The sequence below is a fragment of the Urocampus carinirostris genome, chromosome 11, assembly GCF_059441175.1.
Source record: "Urocampus carinirostris isolate Australia breed hairy pipefish chromosome 11, RoL_Ucar_1.0, whole genome shotgun sequence".
Taxonomy (NCBI): Eukaryota; Metazoa; Chordata; class Actinopteri; order Syngnathiformes; family Syngnathidae; genus Urocampus; species Urocampus carinirostris.
The window spans coordinates 9,169,796-9,191,852 of NC_142359.1; the positions used below are offsets into that span (position 1 = coordinate 9,169,796).

General features: G+C 40.5%; 1 protein-coding gene across 1 annotated transcript in view; it reads right to left on the reverse strand.

The window, feature by feature from the left end:
* Positions 1 to 22,057, reverse strand: part of pcxb (pyruvate carboxylase b) — a 444,629-nt gene that overhangs the window by 402,632 nt on the left and 19,940 nt on the right. The window contains exons 2-6 of the mRNA XM_088347024.1: positions 15,592 to 15,725; positions 10,128 to 10,221; positions 8,324 to 8,414; positions 1,756 to 1,921; positions 1,531 to 1,676 (exon numbers count right to left, since the gene is read on the reverse strand). Coding sequence (XP_088203150.1) covers positions 1,531 to 1,676; positions 1,756 to 1,921; positions 8,324 to 8,414; positions 10,128 to 10,221; positions 15,592 to 15,725 — 631 coding nt within the window. The remainder of the gene's footprint in view (positions 1 to 1,530; positions 1,677 to 1,755; positions 1,922 to 8,323; positions 8,415 to 10,127; positions 10,222 to 15,591; positions 15,726 to 22,057) is intronic.

Sequence of the window (22,057 nt, forward strand, 5' to 3'; positions counted from 1 at the left end):
CACTCGAGCGCCGCTAGCGGCCGTTAGAAAAATTATATAAATTGGCCGCATCACTGAATAAGCCGCAGGGTTGAAAGTTAGGGAAAAAAGTAGGGGCTTATAGTCCGGAATTTACGGTATTTGACAATGAAAGTTTAAAGTCCGCGCCAGGTTTAAAAAATGTTACCACTAGAAGGTGCCAAATAATACACAATACACCTTTAACGGACAAAAAAGTAATCGATTGATTGGACCGAAAAAGGCAATTGAAAATTGAATGTATAAAAAGAGGCAGTAACAGGGAGAAGGCGTATCTTAAAAATAAATCGATCAGCACATGTAAATATCACCACGGTTGTTTTTTTTGCTGTAAACAACACTTACATAGGGAACGTGAGACGAACGTACGTGCGATAATTGTTTTGATATGTTCTGTAAGTTGCAAACCAGGCACGTAAAACATTGACTGTAATGTCTGAGCGGTTGTCCAAGCTTGACAAGCCCTGATAAGTCATTTCAGATGGCAGGCCGGATCTCCGAAGGTGAGTGGCAGCCGCGGATATCAACCAGTTTCATATTATAGGTGCCATTCCACACTAAACACGAATGTCATGAATATAAAGCGGGAAGAGGCAGAGGCAAGATCATAAGCCCAAGCTTGAGCCCGACCTGAACTCCGGGCAGAGTAGGGCCTAAATCGTCAATTATTACATTAGGGTCAGGCTGGGCTTCTCTCTCGCTGACTTTTTTTATTATCCACCCATCATTGTTGTTTCTCTCCCTCTCTCTCTCTCACAGAACCCACTAAAGTTTCAAGGACATATTGCTCCTGTGGTTCATCGCCCAATTCTAGGTCAGCCTTAAAATTTTCCTTATCGACAACAATGATGGAAAATTGGCGGCTAATGTAACCCACTGCCGACAAAAATATAAAATATGTAGATGTTTATGCGGTCTTGCTTTGCCAGAAATTCTTTAAAAAAGACAGTCTTTAATTTATTATAATAAACCTCCTCTCTTCCTCCTGAGTGTTTACAATTGAAATGTAAAATTTCGGATTTGCTTCTGGCTTGGTCCAGCAAATCAAGTTAATTGGTTGGGCTCTGGCTGGATCTGGCTTTAATACACAAGGACCAGGGTCAGGTTGGGCTGGATTTATTTAGACCCGATCTTATTCTATCTATCTATCAACCTTGGTCATATCCCTCGAGAGGGGTGACCGACAGCAAGACAAACACATACAATAACAAAGAAAATAAAAGAGAAAAAAATAGCAAAAAAGACACACACAAACATTTTTGGACCATGGCCAACCCAAATGCTCAAACACCCAAACAAGTTAAGCACCTCGGCACCCAAGTTGGTCATGCTTTTGTCCCTCCAGATGGAACGGGACACAAGAAAGCGGCCATGTCACTCAGGTCAGGGTGACACAACACACTTTTGTTCAACAGCAGGGCCCGACAGCTCTCACTGGTTTACCCCTGCCGCATCATACAGGTGCCCTGCCCCATCCCTTAGACCCGATCTTGCCTCTGGGAAAGAGCTCACCTCATACTCTCGGACCACCCTCATTCCTCGGCCGCCGCCCCCATAGGCCGCTTTGAAGATGATGGGGAAACCGTATGTCTGTGCAAAGGAGTGGGCCTCCTGCAGACTGCTGATGGGAGAGTCCGTTCCCGGGACCACCGGTACACCTTAGCAGGCACAGAGGGAGACCGGGGTAGGGTTACACAAGGGAAAGCGCTTGGTCTCCTCTGGCTTTTGGTTTCATACCGGCGGTGATGGCCAGGGCCCGAGCTTCCACTTTGTCTCCCATTTTGCGCACCGTTTCAGGGGTGGGACCCACAAACATCACATCGGCATCGGCGCAAGCCTGAGCGAAGTCCGAACGCTCCGACAGGAATCCGTAACCCGGGTGGATGGCGTCCACATCATTGTCCTGCAAGGATGGAGAAATGTGCGTTGAGTAACAACATTCTATATTATTATTACTAATGTTATTATTGGGACGGTGCACGAGATGATACAGAAGCTCCACTACTTACGACCATTCGACGGTAGATACGAACAATTTTTTCGGGATGTCGAAAGATATCCGGACATTGCTGTAAGTTCGATTTTGTATTATATGCACCTTTTCTCCCCGAGTACAGGACAGTGCTGTAGTACTTATTTCTGCCACTACCGGTGTGTGGTGCTGCAAGAAGTCACCCAGCATCCACCCGGAAGAAAAAATTCCGCTTCCTCTTCCTAGTTCATGTGTTAAAACACTGCACTTTGTCTCTAGCGCACTAAGAACTTTGACATTTTTACTGTTTAATATCTTGTGCATCCATTCAATATGGTTGGTGTAAAGTGTAAAGAAGAGGCGAGCCGTTTCTTTTGAAAAGAAAGTGGAATAAGAAAGCTTGATGAGGTGGAGAAAATGGTCGGAACGCTTTTATGTTGGCCACTTTTTACCACGGAGAAGGACCTCTTGAAGCGCATCTTCCAAAAGTAAGTTAAACTCAACTATCTTTATAGAGCATATTATTTTATGAAATGTTAAATTTTTTTGTCCAAAACAATACAGGTTACTTATACAATCCTTAAACATACTTATATAAACCTTAAACATACAAAATATAGCACTGAAGCGTCTTTCCGCCGGGTAGCGCTGTGCAAGGTCACCCAGCATCCACCCCGAAGAAAAAAAATGGGGCTTCTACTTCCGGGTTCGTGTGAAAACATACAGTGCTACATGTGCTGTATCTCTAGCGCGCTAAGAACTTTCACATTTTTATTGTTTAATGTCTCGTATGTCCATTCAATATGGTTGGCGTGAAAGGCAAGCTGTTTCTTCCTAAATGAAAGTGGAATAAGAAAGCTAGATGCGGTTGAGCAAATGATTGGATCGCTTTTTTTCGCCCACTTTTTACCACAGCGGAGGACCTCTTGAAGCGCATATCCCAAAAGTAAGTTAAAGTTAACTTTATTTGTCTTTACAGTCAAGTCCTATTTATTTGTATAGCCCTTAATCACAAGGAGTCTTAAAGAAATTCACAGACCACAGAATGTCAACGCCTAATGTGTAGCTTTGTTTTTCAGTACTATGCTTGATCATTCAGCCTGCTTTTTAACGTTATGGAGCATATTTCATTGAAGGTTTATTTTTTAGTTTTAAAACAATACAGGTTACTTTTAGAAGCCTTAAACACACTTATATAAACCTTAAACATACAAAATATAGCACTGAAGCAACTTACAAACAAATTCAAATTACCGTAAATTCCGGACTATAAGCCGTTACTTTTTCCCCAAACTTTCAACCCTGCGGCTTGTTCAGTGATGCGGACAATTTCTGTAATTTTTCTAACGGCCGCCAGCGGCACTCGAGTACAAAAGGTAAGATTTAGACCAGTGGAATATATGCGCCGAGGAAGACTCCAACTTCTTGGCTTGACTAGCGGAGAGAAATCTTTCACTAAAACTGGCCGCATCCGAAAGGCAACTTTTTCGCAAGTCTGCCAGTGGATCCTGACAGCGTGGGGCAGTATCAAAAAATCCACCATCACCAACGGGTTCCGAAAAGCCGGTCTGCTGCGTGACGAAGAGGAGGGCACACCAGCGACAGTGACACCGCGAGTGAGGCTGCGGGAGCGTGGAACGACGTCTATATGACACTGTTTCTTTCCGACACTAAGGAAGACAACTTTGATGGCTTCAGTTTTAAGGAGGAAGATGAGGACGGTTAACCGTGATTTTTACAAGTACGGTATGTTTATTTAACAGACCTGTTTACTGTGTTGCGAGCGTGTTGCTACCTGTCACAGCCACCGTTTGGGATGAAAGTTATATTATTATTATTAAAGCTTTGAAAACTCTCTCGGTGTACCGTCTTTTTTGTACATTTGTGTAACCATGTATAATATGTGTTTGCAACTGTATATTTTCGTAATGTATTTATTTGTATTTATTTTGGACACTTATTCTGATATGTTTTGGACGGGCGAATTAAAAAGAAGGGGCGTAACAAACGCGGGCTGACGGGAAATGGGGACCGGTAAAGGTGAGTGTTTGTGGACACGGCGGACAATAGTGGATATGTATTTTTCCCACCCTTACCTTTGGAAATATACACTTTTTTCTTTGGATTACTTTCAACGGGACCCAGACTCTGCCGGTCTGCATCAAACCTCAAGTACCGGTATCATTTTCTGTTCATTTTGCCGGCTGTGATTTTTGTACTGTGTACTTAAAATGAAGGATATTCGGTTACAATTGCGGTACTTATAGTCGGGTCTGGGTTAATTTTGTGTTTGTGTTACATTTTTTTAATGTGGGCGCATGCGGCTTTATATACAGGTGCGGCTTGTGTAAGTACAAAATCGGTTTTCCTCTTAAAATGTGGTGGGTGCGGCTTATAATCAGGTGCGCTCCATAGTCCGGAATTTACGGTGCTTTTAGAAGCCTTAAACACACTAATATAAACCTTAAACATACAAAATATAACACTGAAGCAACATACGAAGAAATTCAAATTACGAACGATCGCCCGGAACCTATCTCGTTCGTAAGTAGGGCAGCGTCTGTAGTCAGACATGAAACCGGTCAGTGGTACGGAAACTAAAGGACACTATTTTCCAAGTGGTAGAATACAGGGAACTCTCCTTTGACTATTTCCATGTACTCTCCGATGGTGAATACAACGAAACATACTGTCAGCCTCACAACAATGACACCTTTCTATCCATTTGCAGCCTCTGAGGGTCTTCGACGAAAAGACAGTTTGGACGAGGGATGAATGATAAAGAGACTTTTTCATTCTCTCTGGAAACCTTGAAACTAACCTGTGCCTGGGAAAAAAATGGCACTGTGTTTTTATTTCCCAGAAGAGAATGATTGAAACTGTATATTTATCGTATATCAGGTGACACATAATGTTGATTTACCAACAGACCTTTTTCGTTCTTAGACGTTCACCTCGTACGCACGGATAATGATGATGGGGTCAAACAGATCGGCGTGGACCATCTGCTCCACATAGTAATAACGGATGATGCTGTTGCTAAGGGACAGGGTTGGGGAGTAGCGGAATACATGGAACGGCATTACGTAATTAGGATAAGAAATGGTTTCAATTGTATTCCTTTACAATGACAGGGAAAAAAACTGTCAAATAACGGGTACATAAAGTAAAAAAATGATGACTTTGCAGGATTACAATTTTATTTAAAACTATATTTACATATAGCGTAAATTCCGGACTATAAGCCGCTACTTTTTTCCCAAATGTTCAGCCCTGCGGCTTATTCAGTGAAGCGGCTAATTTATGGAATTTTTCTAACGGCCACCAGCGGCGCAGGAGTTTGAAAGGTAAGATTAAGACCAGAAGAATATGTGTGCCAAGAAAGACTACAATCTCTAAGTATTAGCATATATTTTCTGATACAGAGGAAGATGCCCTTGATGGCGATAGCTATGAGGAAGAAGATGTAGACGATTAACCGTGAATTTCACATTTACGTGACGCTTTTTTTTCACACGTATGTTTGATACACTCCGAGCGTGATCCTACTAGCGTGTTGGTACCTTTCAAAGGCACGTTTTGGGATGAAAGTTATATTATTATTATTAAAGCTTTAAAAACTCTCTCGGTGTACCGTCTTTCTTTGTAAATATGTGTAACCCATGTATAATATGTGTTTGCAACTGTATATTTTTGTAATTTATTTATCTTAGAGATTTATTCTGTTATGTGTTCTACCGAGGAATCAAAAATAAGGGGCGGAGAAAACGCGGGCTGATGGGAAATGTGGTAAAGCTGAGTTACCGGTAGATCTGTCTTGTCGCAGCGAACAATAGTGGATATATAATTTTCCCACCCTTAACTTTGGAAATATACATTTCGTTTCCTTGGATTACTTTCAATGGGACCCCGACTTTACAAGTCTGCATCATATCTTAATTACGGGTATCAATTTCCACTTGTGATGTCAACTGTGGTTCTAAATGGTCACAGTGTTATTGTTACAGTGTTATTGTTCTGTTTACCTGACTTGTTTACCTGATTGCCCATCTTGCACATCTGGTTGGCTACTCCTCTTGCACTATTTGCGCTACTGTAAAATACTATACATAGCCATAATTATTTAGTATATTATTAGCACTCAATACTACAACTCAATACAACATTTTATTTATATCTGTACATTCAAGGAAACTGTGCGGGTCAGATGTATCGACATTTCGTTCTGTATACACGTGTACTAGAATGACAATAAAGTAGATCTGAATCTGAATTTGTGTACTATCTATGAAGTTACAATAATAGATAATTGATAACGAATATATAACAATAAACCTTACAAAATCCCCCCCCACAATTATGGAACTTACAGCCTGGCCCGAGGTTTGACTGTGTCGCAAGATTAACTGCGGGCGCCCGCGGCTTATACATGGTTGCGGCTTGTGTAAGAACAAAAGTGTCAAATCACTCAAAAAGTGACGGGTGCGGCTTATAATCAGATGCGCTTTATAGTCCGGAATTTACGGTACTCAGGGTTGGGTAGGGTTACTTTAACTGGATTACTTTCAATTACTTTTGGATTACTCCAATTCCAAATATGCTAATAAAAGACAAAAGAAAATAAATATGAATAAAATGACTAAATTTTGTGCAGGGGAGTAACGGAATACATGGAACGGCAAAAATGATGTCGGCAAGCTGTTTGGATTTATTTTCATTTTGTTTCTGTGGCATTTGATGTTAGTTTTGCCGGAGATCAAAGAGATCAAAGCCAGGAGAGAAAGCTAACCACGTGTTGTGAGTCCTCATTTTATTCCTATTGAGTTTCTTTTGTCTTTTATTAGCATATTTGGTATTGGAGTCATCCAAAAGTCATTGAAAGTAATCCAGTTAAAGACCCCCTACCCAACCCTGCTAATAAGGGAAGGTGCAGGTGGACACACATGCAGGTAAAAAAGCCCAAAAACGCCACACGAGAGAGCGCTACACAGCGCAATTGGCAAACAAGCTCCAAGAGGAGAGCGTTGCCTCAGCATTTTAAAGCTTCTCTGCTGCGTAGTAAAGGATGAAAAGGACAGAAGCGCAAACGTGACAAGATAATTGGTGGAGGTAGCCGACAACGGGGGAGAAAATGGATGCAACGTGACACATATTAAATGTCAATCGTATGGAAACGGTGACAAAAGAGGATTCTTTTTTCTGACATTTTAATACCTTGACGACGATGCGAAGGGAGGGCATGGCTGGCTGCTTGAAAGATGAACCTGATACACTCTCTGCAGGCGGGAGGAATCATAAATCTTTTGCTTTAAGTCGTTTGTATTAGCAATGAGGGGCTGTGCGATTTTTTTTTATTTAAATAATCCCACAGTGGAATTGCTCTTTTTTTAACCATAGGATTTGTTTAAGGCATATCTGTCAAAATAGTGGCCCATGAGACAATGCTATGAGAAGGACTTGCCGTTTTAAATACCGCAAATTCCGGACTATAGAGCGCACCTGACCATAAGCCGCACCCATTACATTTTAAGTGATTTGGCACTTTTGTACTTATACAAGCCGCACCCATGCGTGTTGTTACTAGCATTTTGCTACCCTTCACAGGCACGGTTTGGGATGAAAGTTATAATATTATTATTAAAGCTTTGAAAACTCTCTCGGTGTACCGTCTTTCTTTGTAAATATGTGTAACCATGTATAATATGTATTTGCAACTGTATATTTTTGTGATGTAATTATTTTAGAAACTTATTCTGGTTTGTTTTGCACGAGCAAATGAGAAGGAAGGGGCGGGGCAAACGCGGGCTGACGGGAAGTGGAGTAAAGGTGAGACGTGTTTGTGGACGCGGCCGACAATAGGGGATATATATTCTTCCCACCCTTACCTTTGGAAATATACACTTTTTTCCTTGGATTACTTTCAACGGGCACCCGGACTCTGCAGGTCTGCATCAAACCTTAAGTAGCGGTATCATTTACTGTTCAGTTTGTCGGCTGTGATTTTTGGACTGTGTACTTTAATGAAGGATATTGTTCAAACCAAAATTCAGTTACAATCGCGGGACCTAAAGTCGGGTCTGGGTTAACTTTGTGTTTGTGTTACATTATTTTTAATGTGGGCGCATGCGGCTTATATGCAGGTGCGGCTTGTGTAAGTACAAAATCGGTTTTCCTCTTAAAGTGTGGTGGGTGTGGCTTATAATCAGGTGCGCTCTATAGTCTGGAATTTACAGTACTACTAGTAACTTCCCTAGCACCACTAGGTATGCCCTTTTAAGTTAACTTCCTGTTTTGCATGCCAACTGCTCTTTGAGGAAAGGGTCGACGGATCACCTTGGCGACTTTGATTATATCGGGGATGTCCAAGTAGGCAGCGACAGGCGCCAGTCCCTTCCCGATGAGGTAGGCCTCGTCTGCTTTTTGCCTGGGGGAGAGGACATAAAGATACAAAAACAATGAAAATGGGGAACTCAGAATTCTGAGGCAAACCCCAATGTTTGTAATGCGGTTCTAAACCCGCCTCAACAAAGAGCCTAGTGAAAGGTTTCCTCTATTAACGGATGCCGATCGATAATCCGCGGCCGCACCTGAGCCGCTCGCTCACAAGTCCGTCAGCCGGCCTCGTTATTTCGTACCCTGCAGGGAGCCCCTGTGCAGCGCGGCGTGCCATTTGGCAAGCTTTATAATTGGGCGGCGTCGGCCCGTCGAGCAATGTTCCCTGTAATTTTCCAGGGGTCTGAGCGTTCACACAAAGTCTGTGAGCAGCGCTTGAAACAACAGTGAGCAACCGTAATCCCAAGTGTGGCAAGACAATTAATGATCAAACATGTCCAAAATTTGACATCAAGTTACATTTTGCTGAGTTTCCGGCAATGCAAAATGATTTTTCTCTTTTGAATGAATTGACTCATGTAATATAGCAAAGGTTGTTTGTTATTACAATTCTTTCACAAGATATCCATCTCTTTTTATTCCCGATATATATTTTGTCGTATAATATTAACATTTTGGGGGGCTTATTTAGTCGGGTGCCAGATACAGAACTGTACTTACTCACATTTTTTTAGGGGAAGTACAATGTTGGCAACGAGATTGACTTGATATAATTGGAAATTATTTGAATGCAACACAAACTTTTTCTTCTTTTTTCCGTGTTTTTTTTCTACTTTTTTTTAAAAATTCCTTTAAAAAAAATCTCATTGTGTTTATTTTTTCCGAGCTGTTACTTTTTTCTTTTTTGTTCTCTATTTACTTTTTTCCTACATTTCTTTTTCTTTTTTTCAGGCTTTTTTCTAAATTTTTCGTTCTTTTTTTCTCTCTTCCTTTTTTTCCTCAGCTTTTCACTACTTTTTCATTTTGGTATTTTTTTCTTTTTTGTTCTATTCTCCCCTTCCTTTAAGTCATTTTGTGCATAATTTTACATAATATTTGGTCATGTTGGGATTAAAGAAGCAAAAACAACCCGAAGAGCCGTTTAGGACCCGAAGGAGCCGGTTCCTTTTAGTGAGCTGAGCCGAAGAAGCCAGTTCTCGACTAACTCTACTAACTTTACTCATTAATTGAATTTCTACTTTTTTTAAATTCCTTTAAAAAAAATCTCATTGTTTTTATTTTTTCCGAGCTGTTCTTTTTGTTCTCCATTTACTTTTTTTCCTACATTTCTTTCTTTTCTTTTTTTCTCAGCTTTTCACTAATTTTTCATTTTGGTATTTTTTTCTTTTTTGTTCTATTACCCCCTTCCTTTAAGTCATTTTGTGCATAATTTTACATAATATTTGGTCATGTTGGGATTAAAGAAGCAAAAACAACCCGAAGAGCCGTTTAGGACCCGAAAGAGCCGGTTCCTTTTAGTGAGCCGAGCCGAAGAAGCCGGTTCCCCGACAAACTCTACTAACTTTACTCAACTTCGTTCTCCTTCGACTCGACTTCCAAATACCGCATTTAGGACACAACGTCAGGGGAACCCGTGTATTTTTATCTTCATGCACTCTAACTTTGACTTAAGTCGCTTCTTAATTAGTCATTTTGAGCCCTGATTTTTGTGCGCTGGCTAGATTTTCTTGTGCGCTGAAAATGTGCGAGCAGTGCGCAATTGCGCACGCGCGCAGCTTAGAGGGAACACTGCCGTCAAGCGTACCTGTGCATCTGTCCGGTGTCCTGCTCCGAGTAGACGGCCACGGTTCGGATGCCAAGTTCCGTGCATGCTCTGAACACTCGGATGGCGATCTCACCTAAGAGTAGACATTTTTCAAGTCAACACCTGTACGGCTTGTGTTTTCACATATAATGGTATGCATCAATACCACAATAGCTAATATTTCTTATAAATTAGAAGTGCTGAAAAAAAGTCACACAATTACAATAAAGTTGAATGAATGAATGAAAACTTTGATTTTGAACATTAAAATAAAAACAGGACAAAAACAATGAGTCAACAACAAAATAATGTCACATAACGTTCGAAAAGGGGTAGTCAGAAGCAGATGCCTATTTTCCCTACCCCTTTATCTTCCCTTTTACCGTAAATTCTGGACTATAGAGCGCGCCTGATTATAAGCCGCACCCACCACATTTTAAGAAGAAAACCGATTTTGTACATACACAAGCCGCACCTGTATATAAGCCACATGCGGCCACATTTAAACATGTAACACAAACACAAAATTAACCCAAACCCGACTTCAAGTCTCGCAATTGAAACTAAATGTCCTTCATTAAAGTCCACAGTCCAAAAATCACAGCCGGCAAAATGAACGGAAAATGATACCGGTACTTCAGGTTTGATGCAGACCTGCAGAGTCCGGGTCCCGTTGAAAGTAATCCAAGGAAAAAAGTGTATATTTCCAAAGGTAAGGGTGGGAAAAATATATCAGATGAACACATTTACTCACGCAACTCCTTTTTCTTTAACCAACTTTTTACCCCCTCTTCTTTCCTTGTCTGTCCCTCACCTTTAGCGGTCCCCACTTAAACTCGGCACCCCACGTTTGTTCCACCCCCTCATTTTTCGTTCACCCGTGGAAAACATATCAGAATAAGTGTCTAAAATAAATACATTAGAAAAATATACAGTTGCAAATACATATTATACATGGGTTACACATATTTACAAAGAAAGACGGTACACCAAGAGAGTTTTCAAAGCTTTAATAATAATAATATAGCTTTGACAGGGCAGTTAATGGTAGCAACACTCGAGCGCCACTGGCGGCCGTTAGAAAAATTACATAAATTGGCCGCATCACTGAATAATAATAATAATAATAATTTCCTTGTATTGTCATCCTGTGTAACAATGTACACAGAACGAAATGTCGATTGCACCTGACCCGTTGTAGCGAGCCGATGCAGCCGCAGCCAACAGAGGGCGCCGCCGACCACTTTTTAAGTCTTAGGAATGACTCGGCCGGGGCGCGAGCCGCAGGGTTGAAAGTTAGGGAAAAAAGTAGCGGCTTATAGTCCGGAATTTACGGTAAATACATTTTACAAATACTCTTCTCCTCTTGTGTCTAATATATCAACATCTAATGGATACACTTATTACATAGGTCAGATATCAATAATTATGATAATTACAATAATCACATATTTTATACACTAATCTTAGTAAAACCTATCCCACAACGTCATAATGCCATTAGTTACCAAACATCATTGCGGCACCAATGATAATAACAACAATAAAAATAAACATAATATTTATAATAACAGTTCTGATATAATAATAGCAACAATAAGAAGTTAACCATAGTTTTAAACACACTTTTTCCAATCCCAATTTTCTTCATCCCTGTATTTCGCCAGTAATGCTTTTTTGTATTTACATTTGAACACATGGATAGTTGGACATTGTTTGATCTCATCTTGTAAGTTATTCCAAAGTTTGACTCCACACACAGACACACACATACTTTTCCTGGTGGTTCTCACCTTTGGGATTTTGAATTCACTACAGCCCCTCAAGTTATCATTTCCCTCTTTCCGAGTGAATAATTTGTTTTCTGGCACTATGTTTTTGTTGACCTTAAATAACAGTTGTGAAGTGAATTTTTTTTTTGATAATTTGGACTGCATTAATAAAATATTGGTATGATCCTGATATCCTACCCTGTGTATGGTTCTTATTGCACGTTTTTTCAAGGATAAAAAGGGGCTGTAGTGAACTTTTGCAATCATTGCCCCAGACTTCTGCACAATATGTTAAATATGGCAGAACGAGAGAAAAATATAATAAATACAATGCATTATAATTTAAAAGAAATTTGGCTTTATTAATTATTGAAATGCTTTTAGATACCTTAGTTTGTATGTGTCTGATGTGTGTTTTCCAACTTAATTTATTGTCTATTATGACCCCTAAAAACTTAATTTCTGATACAAATTCAATTCTATTCCATTCCAAATTTTAAATTTTTGATGAATCAGCCCAGTTTTTTAATCGTGGCACAATGTTTTACTTTCCTAGACATTTCCCCACTGACAATGAGTGTCTTAATCACAGCAAATGTGACTTTTTTGTAGTAGACACTTTCTTGCCGATTCTGCAAAAAGCGTGATCTTACTCCATAGGGACACTGGGAATCTCATTCATCCATACGCGTAAATAATTATATGACAAGGCATTTGTCTACCAAAGGGAGTCATAGTTACTTTACTTATTGTACTTACTGAAGGATTTTTATACAGTTGACTATAAGGGATTTTGTATGATCAAATACAAATTACATTTAATGCAAAAGATATTCCCTGAGTGGGCTCTTGAGGAGTGTTTTGGCTGGGAAATTTTGATAACAGAATTCTGATGGCAGGCGATGTTTGGAGAACAAAGCCCTGATGACGTAGAAACGCGCAGGGATGTTCTGACAGGTCCAGACAACGAGGAGAAAAGGTGGAGCCCACTTGGGCGTTCCTGGCCCGCCCATGGGAGGAGCCGGCACGCCAGCTTGGGAGAGACGTGGGTCAAGAGAAGAACTTCAGAAGATCGAGGGAGAACGAGAGAGGAGGCTCGACGAAGACTAATTCGACTAATTTGATGGAGTTCACTTAGTTAAGTTGTTTAAGAAATTAAATCTGCCCCCGTGTGGAAATGCCGGTCTCTTGTCAGTCTTTTGACAAATAGAAACGAGCATGCATTGTTAGGCGTAAGTTGTGTTTGGTTAATGGAGTCAGATAACTAATTCGAACAATTTGGTAAATGATACATTATTATAGTATTTAATTCCTAACATTACCTTATTGAATTTCTTTACTTTGACATTTAGAGAACTTGGCAGATATCACATTGTTTTGTTTTGAATACCGTAAATTCCGGACTATAAGCCGATACTTTTTTCCCTAACTTTCAACCCTGCGGCTTATTCAGTGATGCGGCCAATTTATGTAATTTTTCTAACGGCCGCTAGCTACCATTAACTGCCCTGTCAAAGCTAGATTATTATTATTAAAGCTTTGAAAACTCTCTCGGTGTACCGTCTTTCTTTGTAAATATGTGTTACCCATGTATAATATGTATTTGCACATTGCATATTTTTGTAATGTATTTATTTTAGACACTTATTCTGATATGTTTTGCACGGGTGAACGAGAAATGAGGGGCGGAACAAACGCGGGGTGCCGAGTTTAAGTGGGGACCGCTAAAGGTGAGGGACAGACAAGGAAAGAAGAAGGGGTAAAAAGTGGGTTAAAGAAAAAGGAGTTGCGTGAGTAAAAGTGTTCATCTGACATGTTTTTCCCACCCTAACCTTTGGAAATATACACTTTTTTCCTTGGATTACTTTCAACGGGACCTGGACTCTGCAGGTCTTCATCAAACCTTAAGCAACGGTATCATTTTCAGTTCATTTTGCCGGCTGTGATTTTTGGACTGTGGACTTTAATGAAGGACATTTAGTTTCAATCGCGGGACTTGAAGTCGGGTTTGGGTTAATTTTGTGTTTGTGTTACATGTTTAAGTGTGGGCGCATGAGGCTTATATAGAGGTGCGGCTTGTGTATGTACAAAATTGGTTTTCCTCTTAAAATGTGGTGGGTGCGGCTTATAATCAGGTGCGCTCTATAGTCCGGAATTTACAGTAAATAGTGAGATTCTCCGCATTGTAATTAAAGCCGCAAAACGTAGGGAACAAGTAGTGGCTTTCAGTGCACAATTAACAGTAAACGAGAAATGATTTGGATTATTTCATTTTCTTTTAACTCTCACACACACAAATAACAGCTTAGCTCAGTTCTAGTGAACTGCAGTGTGACGAATGGATCTTATGTGGTTGTAGATATCGAGTCACGCCAGAGTGAAGGACAAGCCAGTGACAAAAAGCCCGAGAGTGAATGTGTGTTGCAGACCCAAACCTGAATCACAATGATGGATTAAAGCGCTTTAATAGAGCTTTGAAAAAAGGAAGGCTGACATGAATCTTTCGACACGCACGCTTCAGGGAAATGTTTGTGATCGTCACGTGATTGTACCGATGAAAATCGTCTCCGTTTTATGTTTCACCATTTCCACCCAAGAATTACAATGCAAAGAGGCCCATACTAATTTAATAGCGTTACTAATTGCCAGTAATATGCAGATTTCCTTCAGGACATTTTTTTTCCCCGAGCGCTGGAGTGAAAAATCCTAATGTGCGTTAAATGTAACCTGACTTTCTGCAATAATAGCCATAGACTTCTACGCTTTGGAGTGTTTAAAGCTTTCCGGTGGGGTTTAAAAGAAGCCGCCCACGCAACCGAGAACTTAAGATCTACCGTAAATTCCGGACTATAGAGCGCACCTGATTATAAGCCGCACCCACCACATTTTAAGAGGAAAACCGATTTTGTACATACACAAGCCGCACCTGGATATAAGCCGCATGCGCCCACATTTAAACATGTAACACAAACACAAAATTAACCAAAACCTGACTTCACGTCCCGCGATTGAAACTAAAGGTCCTTCATTAAAGTCCACAGTCCAAAAACCACAGCCGGCAAAATGAACGGAAAATGATACCGGTACTTGAGGTTTGATGCAGACCTGCAGAGTCCGGGTCCCGTTGAAAGTAATCCAAGGAAAAAAGTGTACATTTCCAAAGGTAAGGGTGGGAAAAATATATCAGATGAACACATTTACTCACGCAACTCCTTTTTCTTTAACCAACTTTTTACCCCCTCTTCTTTCCTTGTCCGTCCCTCACCTTTAGCGGTCCCCACTTAAACTCTGCACCGCGCGTTTGTTCCGCCCCTCGTTTTTCGTTCACCCGTGCAAAACATATCAGACTAAGTGTCTAAAATAAATACAAATAAATACATTACAAAAATTTACAGTTGCAAATACATATTATACATGGTTACACATATTGACAAAGAAAGACGGTACACCGAGAGAGTTTTCAAAGCTTTAATAATAATATAGGTTTCATCCCAAACGGTGACTGTGACAGGGCAGTTAATGGTAGCAACACTCGAGCGCCGCTGGTGGCTGTTAGAAAAATTACAAAAATTGGCCGCATCACTGAATAAGCCGCAGGGTTGAAAGTTAGGGAAAAAAGTAGCGGCTTATAGTCCGGAATTTACGGTAAATGATCAGCGAAACGAGGAGAAACGGGGAAATTTCCTTCTTACCTCTGTTGGCCACCATCACTTTTTTGATGGGTCGGTATGTAGTTTGCGGGGTGGAGTGGGCGAAGCGATACAGGACACACGCCCTCCGCACTGCAAAGCGGCTGAGGCCGCCAAGAACTGCGAAGTGCAACATCCTGCATGAGACAGCAAAAAAGCTTTGTATTAAAACAAAATCAATTACACGCTTGACATGTTTTATGCATAATTAGCACGCCATGAGGAACGTCTAATCGACTCTTTAGTATCTGGATACCAATATTGCATTGTATTGGCTATTATTAATTACCCATCCTAAGTATTGAGGATTGATCATGCCATATGTAGAATGAATAGATAATAAATTATTCATTACAATACATATATATATATATATATATATATATATATATATCTATATATATGCCAGGGCAGCACGGCGGCGCAGTGGTTAGCGCATGTGCGGCTCAGTTCATGTCTTGGGAACCTCCTGCGTGGGTTCAAATCCAGCTCCAGACTTCCTGTGCGGAGTTTGTATGTTCTCCCCGTGCTTGCGTGAGTTTCCTCCGGGCACTCCGGTTTCCTCCCACATTCCAAAGACATGCGTTTCAGGTGGATTGGCCGGTCCAAATTGTCCCTAGGCGAGCGAGTTGTCTGTCCCTGTGTGCCCTGCGATTGGCTGGCAACTAGTTCAGGGTGTCCCCTGCCCATTGCCCGATGATTGCTGGGATGGGCTCCAGCACCCCCGCGTCCCTACTGAGGATAAGCGGTGTAGCCAATGAGATGAGATGAGATGTATATTCCATGAGCGCATAAAAAGAAATATTGGTGATATATGCATTGCAATTGATCGGTGAACTCAGCGATCAGCCAGTTTTACCCGCCACTGAACAACATTTTTGCAACAAAATCAGTGTTTTTTTTACCTGTGAAAAGTGATGGGTCCCGGGGACCCGCATGCTCAAAAATCTATGGGGCCCGACAGAGATCTATGGGTCCCCAAAATTAAGTGTGCTCCCTGCCCTTACAAACTGTCGTATTTTCCCTTACAAAATACCAAAAAAATATTTTTTTTCAAACATGTTTGTTTATGTAGTTTAACATGTTATATTATACACGTGTTTCCTTATATCATATATATTGTTAATGAACATTTTGTTGTGAGACACCGAGTTGCTCGACATGAATGAGGTTTATTATTAAAAAAAAAGTTCAAAAATGAAGTCGCTTGGACGTTCACTGTAGAAGGAAAAAATACATGCAAACATAATTAAGTAGAATAATACATTTTCTTATTCAAATTATTATTTCATTTTCTGCATTCAATTATTGTTGGTAATATACTGATTCAAAGGGATCACCACAAACCTGCCTTTTTTCATGTTCTCCTTTTATATTTCCTTTTTTTCTTAACTTCTTTATACAACATAATCATTCGTAATATAATGCATCAAAGCAAGTGAGCCGTTTGAGAGCCGGCTCTCTTGAATGAGTTGAGCCGAAAAAGCCGGTTCTCTAAAAAGAAACGGACTTTCACAACACAACTCGAACAAAACAACAATGGCGGATCTGCCTGACGAAAAGTTTGGAGTGCGGTAAATCTTTGTTAAAAAATGATAATGACAATTTCGTGACAAAAAAGTTGCGTCCCCGGGTCGACACGATGCGTCCCCAGCAAAAATAATGCATCTAGGACGCAGGGACGCGGGCAAACGAGAACACAGCAAAATACATATCAAAATACGCAAGGATACACCAGACGAAATACACCACAAAATAAATGAGGCAATATATAAAAAATAATAAATTGCAATGATGTCCTATATTTAGGTATGACATGACTTAGCTGGGTGTTATTTACAGGTATTTAAACATGTATTTGTACTATATATGGCAGGATTGGTTGTTATACACGACCAATTTTTGGGGCAGGACGATTATAGTCTCTGATATTTGGGAATTCGACCCATATCGGTATTTTTATCTATTTGACAAGCCAATTAGAAAAATAAAATTGTTTTTTTAGGCTCAGATGCAGCAGAGCCTCCGTCTACCTCGCCCCTGCATTCTGTCTTGAACCATATAGTCCCCATCCCCTTCTGATTTTTTTTAAATTGTTTTTTTATCCCTACAGTTAAATGTGAAACTGGAGTGCTACGTCCAATTTCGTTGTCACAATATGTTCAACCCATTTTGTAATAATGATAATAAAGGTATATTCTATTCTATTGGATAGGCACCAAGGGATTGAGCCACTGAAGCTGGAAGAATACTCCTGAGTCATGACATGCCTATAAATCAAAACAGCTGATAATATTGAGGTTTTAAAAAGTGTGTGATTAAAAGAAAGCGTAAAATAAATGTAGTTAAGTGTGTTTAAGGTAAAAACGTTCAGGAGGAGACTGATATATTAGCTCTTATCATATCATTAGTTTGTCAATCAGGCTATTGTTGAGTCCGTCAATTCTGTATAACCGTTTGTGGAAAACATCTGCTCTAGAACTGATGGTGGAACTCTTAATGGTCATGGTGACCCATTTTCCATACAAAGTGCAGGACACAGATTGGTATTTTCTGTTATGTAACCAATTTATATCAATATCTATGCCTTCTCTCAGTAAACGCTGTTTTTTTTATTGGCCATATCTTAAAAGACCACATTTATTTACCAGCATTCTAAGTTAAGTTACTCCACAATAAAGCGAGTGTGTTTGTGATTGAGGGTGAGCATAAAAAGTACGCCAAAGTGGAAGGCTGAGTGATTAGCTGTTACCATAACATTAGATCGTCAATCTGGCTCTGAAAGCACTTTTCAATTAGCAAGCTTTGTGGAAAATTCTATGCACCTTTTGTTTGAAGTTAATTTAAGTCATGGGTTGTTTTATTTATTTTATATTATAGGAAAAATCAGGGGGCTATTTAACAATGAATGTACCTTTATACAGGTTGCTACAAAGCCTAATTTTATTTCTTGCACTGTTTTTGGTTTAAGTGAATGACTAGCCATGTTAGTTGTGTTGACATTCTACTATATTTATTTTTTAAAAAGATTCAGGGAGTTATTTACGTTTTATTTGAATCTATACGTTTATTTTGCATTATTTAAAATTTATGACACCAATTTTTAAGCTTTTGCAGGAAATAAATATCGGGTCCAATATCTATTATCGGCCTCCTCTTAATACTATATTAGACCTGAAAAGTCTAGATCGGCTGATCGGGACTCCATACCCTAGGCGCGTCACTACCTAGACTGCAAAAAATAGAAAAAACACATACTAAATAAAATATTATTTAATTATTAATCTTTCAAATTAAATCTATGGTTCCCCATTTTCTTTTTAGCGGAAATGTCGATGTTGATTGCTGTGGTTTTGGACTGCATTTTTTTTGTTTACAAATGAATTGCACTAATCCTTTAACGAGTAGGAAGTGTGACAGCCAATTAGCCCTCCCGCAGCCAAAATCTCCGCGGGTGTTTTCTCCCCAATAACTAGTTGTTTATTTTGGCCTCAAAATAACAACACACTGACTGATTGTGCCACACAAAGTCATTTTTTAAACCAGTAATGAACGTTGTGAGGGATATTGGTTATGTTGAAGAACAGCTTTGCTTCATCCATGTGTCTGCGAGATCTGGGGGAGCAAGGAGTTTTCAAAATAAAGTCTGAAACGGGATGAGCAGTTCTGTGCAATGTTTTGATTACAGAATATTCTGGACGTAAATACACAAAATGCAAAGGTTGAGGTGGTTTACCATCATTCTAACACACAAGGGCAATAAAGTACATAAAATAATTGTAATTATCCATCCGTTATCTGCACCGCTTATCTTCAGTAGGGTCGCGGGGCTGCTGGAGCCCATCCCAGCTATCTTCAGGCAGTTGGCAGGGGACACTACGAACAGAGACTAACAACTCACTTGCACATTCACACCTAAGGACAATTGGCTAGTCCAATTAGCTGGATATGCATGTTTTTGGAATGTGGGAGTAAACCGGAGTGCCCAGAGGCAACCCATGCAGGGACGGGGAGAACATGCAAACCCCACGGTAGCTGGACTTGAACCCTGAACCTCGGCACCATATTAACCACCCAGCCGCCGTGCTGCTCCAATTGCAATTATCTCATCTCATCTCATTATCTGCACCGCTTATCTTCAGTAGGGTCCCGGGGGTGCTGGAGCCCATCCCAGCTATCTTCAGGCAGTGGGCAGGGGACACTACGAACAGACACTAACAACTCACTTGCACATTCACACCTAAAGACAATTGGCTAGTCCAATTAGCTGAATATGCATGTTTTAGGAATGTGGGAGGAAACCGGAGTGCCCAGAGGCAACCCATGCAGGGACGGGGAGAACATGCAAACCCCACGGTAGCTGGACTTGAACCCTGAACCTCCGCACCGTATTAACCACCCAGCCGCCGTGCTGCTCCAATGGCAATTATCTCATTTCATCTCATTAGCTGCACCGCTTATCCTCAGTAGGGGGTGCTGGAGCCCATCCCAGCTATCATCGGGCAGTGGGCAGGGGACACCCTGAACTGGTTGCCATCACATCGAAGGGTACACAGGGACAGACAACTCACTCGCTCATTCATACCTAGGGACAATTTGGACCGGCCAATCCACCTGAAATGCATGTCTTTGGAATGTGGGAGGAAACCGGAGTGCCCGGAGGAAACCCACGCTAGCACGGGGAGAACATACAAACTCCGCACAGTAAGTCCGGCAGCTGGATTTGAACCCACACAGGAGGTTCCCAAGACCCTAGAACTGTGCAGCACATGCGCAGTTGAGTAAAGCACTGTTCTACTGACAATAGCTTAGTTAACCTTATGGAAATCTTGCTCAAAAGCGCTTACAATTTAGAGGAAATCATTTGCATTTTGTTTAAAGTTTGTTTAATGTTTTCAGTCCGTGGTTTCAGTCTGTTCAGTAGAACCTTTGGCATGAATTTACTTGCATGGCTGATGAGACTGGTGGTTCTGTAGTTGGAGCATAGTTGAAGGTTTCCTTTATTACTCTAAATATTAACGCATACATAGAGAAAATATATAGCTGACTTTTTAAGGACACTTCAAAAGACGCACCGCACATTTTAATAAAGACGAGTTGGACTTTACTTATTGTGATCTCAAGCTGATCATTTATTCCGCGTTTTTGTATAACATCCAGATTTTGCGGCGGGTAAAACAAGCCCTGGAGTTGTTTTTATTACCGTATTTTCCGCACTATAAGGCGCACCTAAAAGTCTTAATTTTTTTCAAAAGCTGACCGTGCGCCTTATAATACAGTGCGCCTTATATATGGATCAATATTAAGTCGCAAAGTCTTGCAACTAATGCAACAGCCGCCGACTAGATTTTACCCCGAACGTGAAGTAGTCCGCGGTGTATGATGGGATATATACCGGCGTTTCATTGGCTAACCAATCCGTCAATCATCATTTGAATCGATCACTGTTGGCTAAAGTTATTCGGAGGTAAAGGGGGCGGATCCTTTTTATCATTTACGGGCTTGCATAGGCTAAAGGGACAAAACAAAGCCTGCAATTGGCTGAAAAAGATGAATGTGAATAGCAAGTTTGGTTGGTTGTCTACGGCATAGAGAAAGCATGTTTTACTATTCTGTATTTGTAAATATTTTATTCTCCTGGATTTACTACACTCACGGATATAAGAGGACCATGGTTGCACATTATTATTGAACACAACGACTTCGGTGAGCTACTCCGGCTATATATTTTCCCAGTATCTTGTTTCAGAGTGATATTGATGTTTCTGTGATGGGTCTTTTTTTAAATTAAACTCAATTCCAAGTGTTTATTGTCATATGCACAGTAAAGTTGCGAGCGAAAAAGCAAATAGAAACTAAGGAATGGTTGGCATTTCTTGAATCCCAAGACTTTAACCTTCCGAATGATATTTGGAACGATGGATTTGAGTGACATCGTACGGACATCGTACGCAAGCTTTCGGAATGTTAAGGGGGTAATAAGTTTGACTGAACTATCTGACTGTTTTGTCGACGTTCCCATTGTAGCGCCTTATAATCCGGTGCGCCTTATGTATGGAAAATATAGGACCAAAAACTATTTTTTGGGGGTGCGCCCTATAACCCGGTGCGCCCTATAGTGCGGAAAATACGGTACATTAAACAAGATGCATTTAAACAAAACAGAATATTCTGGGTTTATGAGTACACAACCATGTTGTAATGGGATCAAAAGTGCACTTTCAAAATGCCTGACAATCATATATGTACCAAAGGGGTGAAACATGGAAGGCTATGACAAAAACAAAATATAAGTCAGTGGAAATTTCCTCGAATCCCAGCTTCACACCAGTCCTTTGTCTAGACTGAAACCTGAAAGTGGTTTGATAAATCAGAACTCCACTTCGAATGATGTAGAGACTGTATTAAGGCTAAATGAATGGATACAAATTGATGTTTCCGGCCTCTCATTGTGCATTCCACTGAAGAA